This window comes from Tachysurus fulvidraco, chromosome 22, assembly GCF_022655615.1.
Source record: "Tachysurus fulvidraco isolate hzauxx_2018 chromosome 22, HZAU_PFXX_2.0, whole genome shotgun sequence".
Taxonomy (NCBI): Eukaryota; Metazoa; Chordata; class Actinopteri; order Siluriformes; family Bagridae; genus Tachysurus; species Tachysurus fulvidraco.
This window is the reverse complement of record NC_062539.1, coordinates 3990942-4003595: the sequence shown is the minus strand read 5'-3', so window position 1 is coordinate 4003595 and position 12654 is coordinate 3990942. Positions and strand designations below refer to the sequence as shown.

Sequence of the window (12654 nt, the reverse complement as noted above, 5' to 3'; positions counted from 1 at the left end):
AGACTCTGCTGTAGTCTTTCTAGTTGTGACTGTTGTCAAAACAAAGGAAATAATCAGTGTGATTTCTCACTCATCATTTGAAGTTGATCAGTGTTTGTAATAATACCTGCGTCTGTAGCGGCTCAAGCAGTTCCTCTTCCTGCTCATCACACTGTGTGCTCTAAAATCAGTGTGAAGAGAAGAAGGCTGACAAAGGAACACATTTTTATAGCTGTTATAACTGAGACAGACTTCATTGCATGCCTTGAAGTGCAGACACATGGTATACTATTCTTAATAAATCTTTTCTAGTTTTATTAATTCATGTTACTTTAAGCTAAGTTTTGCACCACAGTGTCAGTCATTGATAAGATCATACGTTTATTACATTGTTCATAAATAGTTTATCTGAATTCCTCTTATATGATTATAAAACATGTTGCTGTGAGACGTCCAGCCCTGTGAAAGGCTCTGTGAAATTTCTCTTTAAAATGAAACACTGTTGAACTCACAGGACTCGATATGTCTGTGTCTTTGTCAGTATTTCTAGTCATATATGAGGAACCTGGAAGGGCCAGTTTTTTTTTATGGCCTGCCTCATTGTGCCCACAAAGGCCTCATTGTTCCAATCATGAAACTTAGTCTTCTTTTTAATAATTTGTACTTATACAATATATAGAATTGGGGAAGAATTATGAACTAATTGTAAACAGAGAACAAACTTGATATGAATCTTGGTGTGATCAGTGGTGCAGTGCTAGAAGTTAGGAGTAAGTGTGGTGCAGTGAGAGGTTAGAGCCTGGGGTGGTTTAGGAGAACATATGAAGGTTTTTAACAAGTCCTGCAGCTACTTTCAGGATCAGTTGTAGAGGTCGATTGGTGCTCAGAGGCAGACCTGCCAGGAGCGAGGTGCAGTAGTCCAGTGTCGACATATATCATGGGACTGAACAAACACCTGAGTGGCCTGACATTTATCATAGAGACATTTAACAATTCAGAGAAAGGGAAACTGTTTTGTACTAAACTTTATTGTAATCAACAATATTTCTTCACACAATTTTAATTGATGAATGAATGCATTTATGCTTTTTTTACAGAAAGGTTCCACTGACCAAGATAAGAGATTGTGTATGACTAGATAGATAGATAGATAGATAGATAGATAGATAGATAGATAGATAGATAGATAGATAGATAGATAGATAGATAGATAGATAGATAGGTAGGTAGGTAGGTAGATAGATAGATAGATAGATAGATAGATAGATAGATAGATAGATAGATAGATAGATAGATAGATAGATAGATAGATAGATAGATAGATAGATAGATAGATAGATAGATAGATAGATCCAACATTCCTGCTTCTTATATTCTCCTTGTCACCAAGATCAGGTCCTTCAGTTGTCTGCGATACAGAACATCTCTGGCTCTCTGAAACAGAAAACACACCAGAGGTCAATCACAGTGTGTATTACAGCTCACCAGGATACACAGAACAATAAAGAGACGAGAGATAAACACGCATTCTGTCATTGTGAACATATCTTAATAACAATTATATAAAAATCACTGATGAAATTTGACTGGTTGATGTCAGCCCTGTTCTAGAAATATCACAGTCATCATTATAAAGCTGCATTTGAATTAGATCAATGATACAGTATGCAAAGTTTAATGTTTTTATGTTTCTTGTTTGTATTTTTTTTCTTTCCCTCTGCAAATACAGACAGCTATTAGGCTGTAACTCTGCTCCATCAGTGTAACTAAACTCTTTACATTACAGTTGTCTGAGTGCATTAGGCCTGTGTCTGCCATGTTCTGTTGTTATTGTTTTATTTCAGTTTTATAAATTAAATCTCAATGTGTTTTGATTACTAATGAGTTTTTAGTCAAAATACAGGAAAAAATATTCTAGAACTTGTTCACAAAATTCTTATACATCTTTTTGCAAATGTTGAAGTTGGGAGACTTAATAGTCTGGCTTGCAGTTTGCATTGCTTGAAAAATCATCAGAAAAATAGTTTTGACCTCAAAATGTCACTTTGGTGCTTTGACCCATATAATAATGGAGATTATGGGCAAAGCATAGAAATATTTAAAACAATAACTATTCATAACACCATCACCCAACGTGTGTGTGTGTGTGTGTGTGTGTGTGTGTGTGTGTGTGTGTGTGTGTGTGTGTGTGTGTGTGTGTGTGTGTGTGTGTGTGTGTGTGTGTCTGTATGTACTGTATATATATTTTCGTGTGTGTTTTTCCTTAATTTGTTCATCTTCTAATTTGAATCATCCCTCTGCTTTACAGTACTGAAGTACATGGTTTACTGTACTGGTAGTGTCTTTGGTTATAAGTCATCTATTTTAGTACATTTATTTTAATGTTTACTTTTTTTGTTTATTTACATATTTATTTAACAAAATATTCAGCTTCTACACTTCAGGCACCAGCTGATGTCTGAGACAGTAGAGACAGATGAGCATCACTGACCAGAGTGATTAAACAGCTAATAGGAAGCATAACGACTGATGTTTTGTGGGTTGTAATGATTTTTTTTAAATAGCAAAACTGTATTATTTATTTGTAAAAAAAAAATCAAAAAGAAAGAAAAAAACCTCTGCTTTCATTACACTTTAATAAAGAAGTACTCTTACAGTAAACATAGAATGTTTGGCAGACTCCGTTATCCAGAGTCACTTATACTACACATCTGAGCACTTGAGTGTTAACAGCCTTTCTCACAGGCCCAGAAGTGGCAGCCTGTTATTGGTGCTGGGATTTGAACTCACAACCTTCCAAGCAGTTGTTCCACTACCCTCACAAACTGTCAACTTAAGTACTGTAACCAGACGACATGTAGTTATTTACTTCACTTTTTTTTTTTTTTTTGCAAAATAATTTCATTATTAGTGATCTAATAATTCTATGTATGAATAAATGCTACACATTTGGTTGCAGGGGTGTAAAATATCTCAGTACTTACAAATGATATGGATAGTTTTTTGTGTGATTTCCAGGCAGACCTGAATGGATTAAAAATAAAGGAAATTACATTGAAAGGATGCTGGACTGAAAGCCATGTTCTAAGAAGGCCTATGCATTTATGGAAATATGGATTTATACACTTAGATCTGTAGCTTGGACTGAACTGGAACAGACTTAATTTAAGAGAATTAATCACAGTTTTGATTTTCGAAGCAGTGTTTACAGAGCTGTAGGTCACATCCTGCTTATAATAATAATAATAATAATAATAATAATAATAATAATAATAATAATAATAATAATAATAATAATGAAATTGATGTAGACTTGGACCAGTGGATTGCCATATTTACCTTTGGCTTGCTTTTAGCCATAGAGCTGTATATAATGACGTCTTCATCTGTAAAAGTGGCCTGTTTTTTACTCTAAACAACACACACACACACACACACACACACACACACACACACGCACACACACACACGCACGCACACACACACACAAAGATTTGTTTTAAATTAATATCATTATAATTCCACAAGTATTTTATTTTTACTACATGAAGTGAGATTCAGAGATTCTTGGTTAGGAAAAAACAATCACAGGAATGCTTCATAACTTTAAACAGACTTTATGAGACATTGCATCATCAGAGTATAAATACAGAAACTAATATGACACACAGAACAGATGAAGACAATAGGATAACAAATCAGTAATAGAAATATGTAGAATTGGACCAATGGATTGCCATCTTTACCTTTGTAGCCACAGTGCTGTATATAATCGAGTCTTCAGCAGTACAAGTGGACTTATTCTTAGCCTAAACCACCAAGAACAACAAGAACAACAACAATAATCATCATTATTTTCATTTAAATGCAGAATTGTACCAATGTATTGATCTTACCTTTGGCTTAGAAAAAGCCACTGTGCCACACACACACACACACACACACACACACACACACACACACACACACACACACACACACACACACACACACACCTCTATTTATAACATATTATTAATAATACAGTTTATTGAATCTATTATTAACATTAATGTAACTGTAATCTGATCTCACTTAATCAAAATGACATATTTTATTTATTTATTATCATTTTTAATTTTATCTTTATTCTTTTTTTTTTTTTTTTTTAAACTGCAAACATATCTAAAATGTTAAAACTGCTATCCCTCTGGGGTATGTTTTGGTCAGAGTTTTAAAAAATGTGAATGTTTTAATTTCGTCTTTCCTGTCCTGAAAACAGTTGTAGGATCTCTCAGCCTGAAAAGATTTCATTTACTGTTAAGTAACAGCACTGATGAGAAATTGTGGTGATGAAGTTCATTAAAAGTGCTAAAAGGTACTAAAGGCACTGAAAAAGACATAAGACACAGTACTAACTGTGGGAACAGTGGTGTCATTGCTCCTCTCTCTGATCCTGGTTTGATTCTCTAACTCTGGAATAGAGAATAAATAAATAAATAAAAATAAATTTACACATAGTCAACTGAATTCAGTATTTATTGAATTGTATTCAATTAAAACAATCAATCAATACATTTGTGCCACTAGAGGGCACCATCACCTCACCTATATTTACATTTAAATTCTTCCTAATCTTTACACTCATGTTGTGGAGCTCAAACTTTTTCTGCTAACTTTGGCTGATTTTCAAGCCCCATCTGTCCTCCATCACCCCACGAAATGGTGATGAAATACTCCAAGTTTATAAGGTCTAATTAATTGAAATATCAAGTTCTAAATCAATAAAATCAAACAGCATGAAGTTCCAAAATAGAAGAAATAAAAGTGCAGTCGTGTTTCACTTTATGTTGAGTTAAAACACACATGGGTCTGGGTTTTGTCGGGTTTTTGGTGTTTGTTTGTGGTCCATGTCACACATTTAGACACTGATGTTGTTATGCCCACTACATACACTACTGCCTCTCTATGTGAAGGTTTTTAAGATTGTTCTGTTGTAAATATCTTCCTGACATTAAACTGTCATTTTCTCACTATTTTTCCTACCGGTGCCCTAAATGATGTTTTACTTTAAGTGCTTTAATGGCTCATTTGTTTGTTTATGGTTGCTTTGAGTGTATTAACTTTATTATCAATAAAGAAAACTATTAATAAAGATAGACACAAAAACATCCTTTGCCCTGTTATGCCTTTATTCCCCACTATGGGGCGAAAATAAAAACCGTGGGACTACAGGGTTCAGAAAGCTCATAACCAGCCATCAACATTATCTCCAGAGGAAAAAGACAAGTGATATTCATGACATGACAGACAAATACAGTGTAAAGGCTCAGACTGTAATAACAGGTGAGTTTACAATCAGTGTATGTGACTTTCTTCCCCTCTGTTCTCCTGTTTTCTATTTGCCCACAGATTCTAGGTGCACTGTGTTTGACTCCTGACTGATTTATCTGACTGTCAAATCTTTGAATCTGTCCTCTGGTTGTATGAACACTGTATTATATTTAATTGTGTTAAATTTCTTGTTATTGAACCTCCAGTGAATTGATTTTCACATCTCAGACCTGCACATTTGAAATAATAGAAGAATGAGAACTAATTCAAAACTAAAGACACACCAGGGACACTTACCACATTTCTTTCTGAGCATACAGATGATGATGACCAGTATCACCAGTGGCAGAAGAAGGGCCACCAGGTACCAATGGTTCAGGGTCCAAACCAAACTACTGACAAACATTTGAAGCATTATTTAGCACAGACTGGCTGAATCAACTGCAGTGAAAATATTCATTAATTCAGTTCATCATTAATCATCATGCATCAATAATAATTCTTCATCATCAGTAGTTAAATATCCTATTGGCATGTTCTCTAGTTAGGCAGAAGTGTAAAGTATCAAACTACTACAACATTTACAAATATTTTGAAAGTTCTACTTTAATAAAGTACTGTACCAAGAGTACATGTAGTTATTTTATTACTTTATATCTGTGGTGTAAATTGTCATAAAATATAAAATGATTTTAGTAGAAAATTTTCTTTCCTGTGAATCTGGTACTCATTGATTTCATGTGTATTTACATAAGATCATGTGACATGAGAAAGTTTCAACAAGCAAGAAATGATCATGTAATGTTCACATGTTTGTCTTTGAATAAAGCAACAAATGTACATGTCTCTAAAACTGCAGAGAAAAACATCATGGTCTAAAGTGTTCAACATTTTCTGTGAGAGAGAATAAAGATGTGTTTGTACTAACGTGGTTTCATTACGGCTGGAAACTGATGTCACAAACACTGCGGGCGAAAAATAACTCATTAGTAACATGTGTTAAGAAGAACTTATACACTAATTTTCTTCCAAATATGTAAATCTGATGTTACCTGAATTGTGCTTTGAGTCAGATCTGTTTAAAACGTAGAAAAAGAAAGTAAGTTTGGTCACTTGAAATATTTTTCCTTCATTCATATACATTAGCTCATGGTGATTACCTCTCAGACAGATTAATAGTGATATCTATTTTTTATGAGGTTTATTTTTCACATCACTTCCATCTTTGAAAAAGTTCATAAATATAAAGCATGTAAAACTGCAGAGGAAAACACCATGCCTAAATAACATGAAGCTTTCCTACTTACGTGTATGTGTTGTCTTGATGAGCGGCTGTAGTCACTGTTGTAGTCACTGTTGTAGTCACTGTTGTAGTCACTGTTGTAGTCACTGTTGTAGTCACTGTTGTGGTCTTTGATGTAGTGACTGTTGTCAAAACAAAGTAAAGTAATCAGTGTGATTTCTGTCTCATCATTTGTTAAAGTTGATCAGTGTTTGTGATAATACCTGGAGGTGGATCACTGACACTGATGTGAACAGGAACCTGCAGATCTCCTGCACTGCACCAGTACCATCCAGTATCACTCTTCTTCAGTCTGCTCATCGTCACACTGAAGGATCTTCTCCCATCATCACTGATGTACACTGTGGAATTCTGTGATGTTTCAGTCCCCACTGTGTTGCATTGTTCATCTTTAAATCTGCACCACTGCTTCTGTGTATTCTGATACTCAGCACTGTAGAGACACTGGACTGTGACGCTGCCTCCTTCCTCACCTCTCACTCTGCTCTCATTCACTGACAGATCAGGATCTGAATAAATAGGCAGTAAATGAGTGGTGTAAGGGAATTTATAACAATTATAATTCTGACTCATTTCGGTTTCTTACCTTGACTAACCGTTAGGTACAAATAATCATGGTCATCCGGCTGCCATTTATCCCCAATTTCTGCAGCACACCAACCCGTTCCAGACTCAGAGACAGAGTTCAGTTCCACCGTGAAAAAATTCTGCTCTGGATGATCAACGACTGATGGATTTCCACTTGAGTTTGCATAGGCTACGATACTGCAGGTAGACCAATAGTACCCTTTGCACCAGAATTTACTGTTTGCTTTGTACTTCTCATCATAAAGACATGGAATAGTGACAGATCCTCCTCTTTTTACAGCTACATGTTTCAGTGTCCTCATGCTCTCTACCTCTGCAAGCAAGCCACATTAGGAAGCAGTATTAGCGTTACTCAGATACTGAATCAGGACGATCAGAACATTCAGGAATCACTGTGTCACTACTGAGGTACATTTAATCTACCAGTGATGAAAGCTGTTAACAGCCACTGCTCCATGAAAGGAAATAAACAAGAGCTTCTTTAACCCTTTAGAAAATGAAGGATACCCAGACAGTATATGAGAATGATAGAGTTTTAGTCTTACCTGATATACAGAGGAAAAACCCAAGGAGAGTTACAGAACCACATAGTGAGTAAAAGCTCATGTTTCTCTAAGAGACTTGTATAACAAATACACTTCCTACTTGTGGCTGATGTTAATTTGTACTAGCTGACTTCCTGTTTTTTCTTTTTTTTTTTTATCTCATACTGTTTGTCAAGACTCAACCGGGACTTTTGGCCACGTGCTGTTTTTGTTTATCTTCTTCGTCACGTGTCTGCCCCGCCTTCGTCTGCCCCTCCCTGTCTTCACACCTGATCCTTATTGTGTCATCGTGTCTTTTTATATTTAAGTGGGCTGCGTTGCCGAGTGCAGCGCGGAATCATTAGTTACGTTTACCCCTCGTCATGTCTAGTCTTTGTTAAGTGTCTTCATTTGTATTGCTTTTGTTATCGTCTTTATGTCGTTTGTCTTTATTATTTATTAAACCCCTTTCCTTTGAAGCTATCCTGCAAACGGGTCTGTCTCCATCCGCTTCCGGCTGTGACACTGTTACACCCTCTAAAAAAAAGTTACAAATAATTTAATGTATTAATTGAGGTACATTTTTTAATTAAAGTCAGTGTTGAACAAGTCACAGGTAATAAGTGCAAGAAAAAACAGACTCAGAAAGAAACTTTGCCAGCTATTGACACTAAACATTAAGATTATAAATCATTACTCGTCCACTTTAAACCTTCTATAAGCGCAGACTGGTCACATGATCATATTTTACACAGAGGGGTTCATCATAGGGAATCATTTGCATTTGTTAAGTGACTGATGTCTCTGGATCACATTCACATGTTTACATTCTCTATTGTATGTCACCAAGATCACGTCCTTCAGTTGTCTGCGATACAGAACATCTCTGGCTCTCTGAAAGAGAAAACACACCATAGGTCAATCACAGTGTGTATTACAGATCACCAGGTTACACAGAACAATAAAGAAACAAGTGATGAACATGCATCTGAATGATAACTATGTGAACTCTCTTACTGTATATAATTTGATTGGTTGATGTTAGACCTGTTCTAGAAGTATCACAGCCATTATAAAGCTGTTTTTGGATAAGATCAATGATACAGTTTTAAAATTAATTCTCAATGTGTTTTGATTATTAATGAGGTTTTTAGTCAAAATACAGGGAAAAAATGTAATTACCAAAAAAATCATCAGAAAAAAATAGTTTGATATCAAAGTTCCATTTACAAATGCCATCTACAACACCGTCATCCAGTCTATGTGTGTGTGTGTCTGTGTGTGTTTTTTAATAACAAAACTGCATTATTTATTTGTAAAAAAAAAATAAAAAGGAAGAAGAAGAAAAGAAAAAGGAAAAAAGAAAAAAAAAACCTAAAACAACCTCTGATTTCATTTTACTTTAATAAAGAAGTTCCCTTAAAGTAAACAGACTTTTTGGCAGACTCCATTATCCAGAGTCACTCATACTATACATCTGAGTACTTGAGTGTTAAGAGCCTTCCTCACAGGCCCAGCAGAGACAGCCTGTTTTTGGAGCTGGGATCTGAACTCACAACCTTCCAAGCACAAACTACCCTCACAAACTGTCAGCTTACAGTTTTTTCAAACTAGTCTGGTTTTATCAAAATACTTAACACAACCACACACCCAAACTGCAAAATACCTCATATATCCTGCAAAATGAAGCACTGCAACCGAAACTACACATAGCATTATCAACATCAAACTTTTGATGACAGAGGCGACAGTAAAACGTAAAAAGTTTGACTGCACTCTCTGTCCAGCCTCACGCATTGTCAGCCCATGGTTGATGACATGATCTACTACTGTAAGGTTGCTCTGATTTCATTTGAAAGTGTTTGTCTTCTTTGGCCATGAACACCTCTACCTGCTCTACCCCTACCTCTCACTCTTCCTTGTGGGAAAATTTGGGTGTGTGCTCTTATTCTATGAACTATTACCACTATATGGGGGCAGGCCGGATGTTGTAATAGTGTTGAGCTATAATATTGTATATCGGCATTAGGTCGTGTATGAGTTATAGGGAGTATAGGAGCTATATGGACTATAATATAATAATATAACATAATATATATATATGTATAATTATGTATAATATTTCATTTCTATATATAGATATCTGAATAGATGACACGTGAGGCAGAGATAAGGGGTGTAGTTGGTTTATTGAAGTCATAGAACTCAATAGGCAGAGCTAGGCCCAGGCACAGGAGACGTAGGAGAGTAGTCGGGAGATCCAGGAGGTGGGGAGGAGGAGGTTGAAGGAGAAGAAGGAGAGGCAGGGGGTTCCAGTGCAGAGCAGCAACGCTCAGGAAGAGCATGAGGACAGCCATCGGTCTGGGTAGAGGAAGTGCGGGCCTGAGGCCTTTTCACAATGTAGGATGGGCACAGGACACAGAAGTTCGGTGGGCACAGGTCTCGCATAAGGCATCATATAAGATCTCATATAACGGCGAGAAGGCCTCATAGGTCGGCCATCTGGACGATCTTGCTGACTCTGAGCATCTGTGACAAACAAGAAAAAGGGAACCTGTCCTTTAGGCGAGAACAGAGGAACTAAGGCTTAAAATTAGAATGCATGTGCAGGCCCAGTCTGGACAAACACGACAGACTGAGATCATAAGTCTAGCAAATTTACGGAGTCAGCATAAACAGATCTCCACATATATGCAAAACAACATTATAAAATGCAAAAGCTTAGCTTAAGGAATAATGCAGTACGTTTACTAACCAGATAAAAAAATCTTACTTGTAAGTCAACTACGGCTAATATATAATCTATAATCCAGTTGATTTGGAACCGTATGTTACTGTAATCAAGGAACTCATATCCTAACATAATTGATCAAATACCGTCGAATGTCATAATCATATTAATCATATCATAAATCAGAACTCCTATATCATAGGGAGGGTAGGTGATTGCGGAATTGAGTATTATCACTGTGCTGATTAGTTATATCTTTATTTTATTATCTTTATTTATCTTTATTTATCTTTATTATCTTTAGGTTATATGGAGAGAAGTGATTAATTTAGTGTAGGGCGAATAGGTTTTGGTGATTGTTATGATAACCATACATAGTATAGGCGTACAATACAGATAATCATAGTACTAACACAGGTAATCATATAGTATAGGTTCACAATACAGGTAATCATCTTAACTACATACTTTATATAAAGGCGTATAATCAAGAAGAATCATATCATATCAAGTCGTCATACATAAAAACAGATAGGGGAAAACTCACCCATTGCAGCTGGAGAATTGGTGATTGATTGGGAGATTGGTGAGATTGGTCCTCAAGACGTGCGTTTCGTCTGGGTGATACGGGTGATACGTGACAGGGAGCAGGACAAGATGTTCTTGGGGGCACAGCCTTGACAATAGTTTTGTCAACGCAGCATATTTTTAATAATAATGCAGAAGTTCGGCGGGAGCAAAAACAGGCCAAACTTAATTTACGGTGAAAGGGCAGACTTGTTTTTCGGGGAAATGAAGCAGGGGGGCCACGGGCGATTCTGCAATTCTGTAGTGTCAGGAGAAGAGCCAGACAGGTCAGGTGGATAATGACGCACGAAGGTATGATGGCACCTAAGAGTGCCATGGTATATAGAAGGGATTTTCTGAAAGGGGGGGAACTTTTTGGGTGGCACGGGGACACGCTGTTTGGGTTTTTTCTTTTCTTTGATACTTTGGACTTAGAAGTTTTTCCTCCTTGAGCTCAATGGAAGCAGGGGCCGATCAGCATCAATAAAGAGTTTTGCTCATTCTCATCCAGGTCTTATTATTCAAATTCAAATAGTACTAAGTATAAAGATTAAAGTGTGATTAATTGATCAGTATTAAGTAGTAATAAATATTAAGTATTATCAAATTATTTATTTTACTTATTTTAGTATTAAGTGTGAAGTGTATTGACTATTATCTATTACTGATTATTAAGTGATTATTAATTTGGCTGTAATTCACCCCTGGCATATGTCCACTTGGAGGGTGGCTCTCCAAAAAATTTCCGACATCCTCCCCCTCTTATTCTCAATCTCCCTCTTCCTCTTCCTCTCTCTGCAATGTCTTCCATTCCTCTGTGTGTCAGTTTAAATAATTGTGCTGTGCATGTCATTTTAGTGTGTTAGCAATTGGAAAAAAACTGTAAAAATTCCCGCCATGACTACATTCAGAGCAAAACCTCAGAAACGGGTCATTTTCGCCGACTTTGGAGCTCTGATTCTCTATTTTCATTAAAATTATTAAACCCCGACACTACCAGGAAGTTCATTAGGTTTCACACAATCACACAACACAGAGACTTGAACCTGCAGTACATTTTATTTCTAATACTAAACCTCTGTAAATTATTTATTCATTTGATATGGTTATTCTCACAAAAATACCAAATTTAATTTATTTTTTTTATTTATAAAGGTAATAAAGCAGGAAAAACAGACATAAAGCAAATTTAATTTTTTTAAGGTTTTAATTTTAATTCCTCAGGAAGAGTTAGGTCTTTAGTGTTTGGAGACAGAGAGTGACACAGTTATTCAGACATCTAGGGGAAGTTTAACGAAGAGCTAAAACAGAGAAGAGTCATAATGTGTAACTTTATTATAACCTGTGAGACGGTGGGACAGTGGAGCAGTGCTAGAAGATCAGAGCGAGTGAGGTGTAGTGAGGGGTGTGATAGAGGCTACTGGTCTGTTTTTGGCTCTGTGTGCAAGCCTCAGTGTTTTACTATTGATGTATGGAATTGAGTAGGGGGAGAAATATAGCAATCCGGTAGTGTGGGAGGACATAGGAAGGTTTTTATTAACAAGTCCTGCAGCTGCATTCAGGATCAGTTGTAGAGATGGAATGGTGCTCAGAGGCAGACCTGCCAGGAGCGAGGTGCAGTAGTCCAGCTTCTTATATTCTCTATGTCA

The 12654-nt window shown here is 36.3% G+C and overlaps 1 protein-coding gene and 1 long non-coding RNA gene across 2 annotated transcripts in view; both read right to left on the bottom strand.

The window, feature by feature from the left end:
* Positions 1 to 991: 991 nt before the first annotated feature.
* Positions 992 to 12654, bottom strand: part of LOC113661200 — a 26011-nt gene continuing 14348 nt past the window's right edge. Inside the window, exons 20-33 of the mRNA XM_047806751.1 lie at positions 9940 to 10089; positions 8554 to 8601; positions 8420 to 8435; positions 7182 to 7496; positions 6799 to 7104; positions 6600 to 6717; positions 6345 to 6367; positions 6221 to 6257; positions 5590 to 5687; positions 4378 to 4433; positions 3726 to 3788; positions 3319 to 3390; positions 2964 to 3003; positions 992 to 1413 (exon numbers count right to left, since the gene is read on the bottom strand). Of these exons, the coding sequence (XP_047662707.1) occupies positions 1412 to 1413; positions 2964 to 3003; positions 3319 to 3390; positions 3726 to 3788; positions 4378 to 4433; positions 5590 to 5687; positions 6221 to 6257; positions 6345 to 6367; positions 6600 to 6717; positions 6799 to 7104; positions 7182 to 7496; positions 8420 to 8435; positions 8554 to 8601; positions 9940 to 10089 (1344 nt within the window). The 3' untranslated portion in view covers positions 992 to 1411. The remainder of the gene's footprint in view (positions 1414 to 2963; positions 3004 to 3318; positions 3391 to 3725; positions 3789 to 4377; positions 4434 to 5589; positions 5688 to 6220; positions 6258 to 6344; positions 6368 to 6599; positions 6718 to 6798; positions 7105 to 7181; positions 7497 to 8419; positions 8436 to 8553; positions 8602 to 9939; positions 10090 to 12654) is intronic.
* LOC125139928 lies at positions 9878 to 11511 on the bottom strand. The gene is made up of 2 exons (XR_007139079.1): positions 10986 to 11511; positions 9878 to 10236 (listed from the first exon to the last, which is right to left on the bottom strand). It is a non-coding gene; the product is annotated as an uncharacterized LOC125139928 (long non-coding RNA).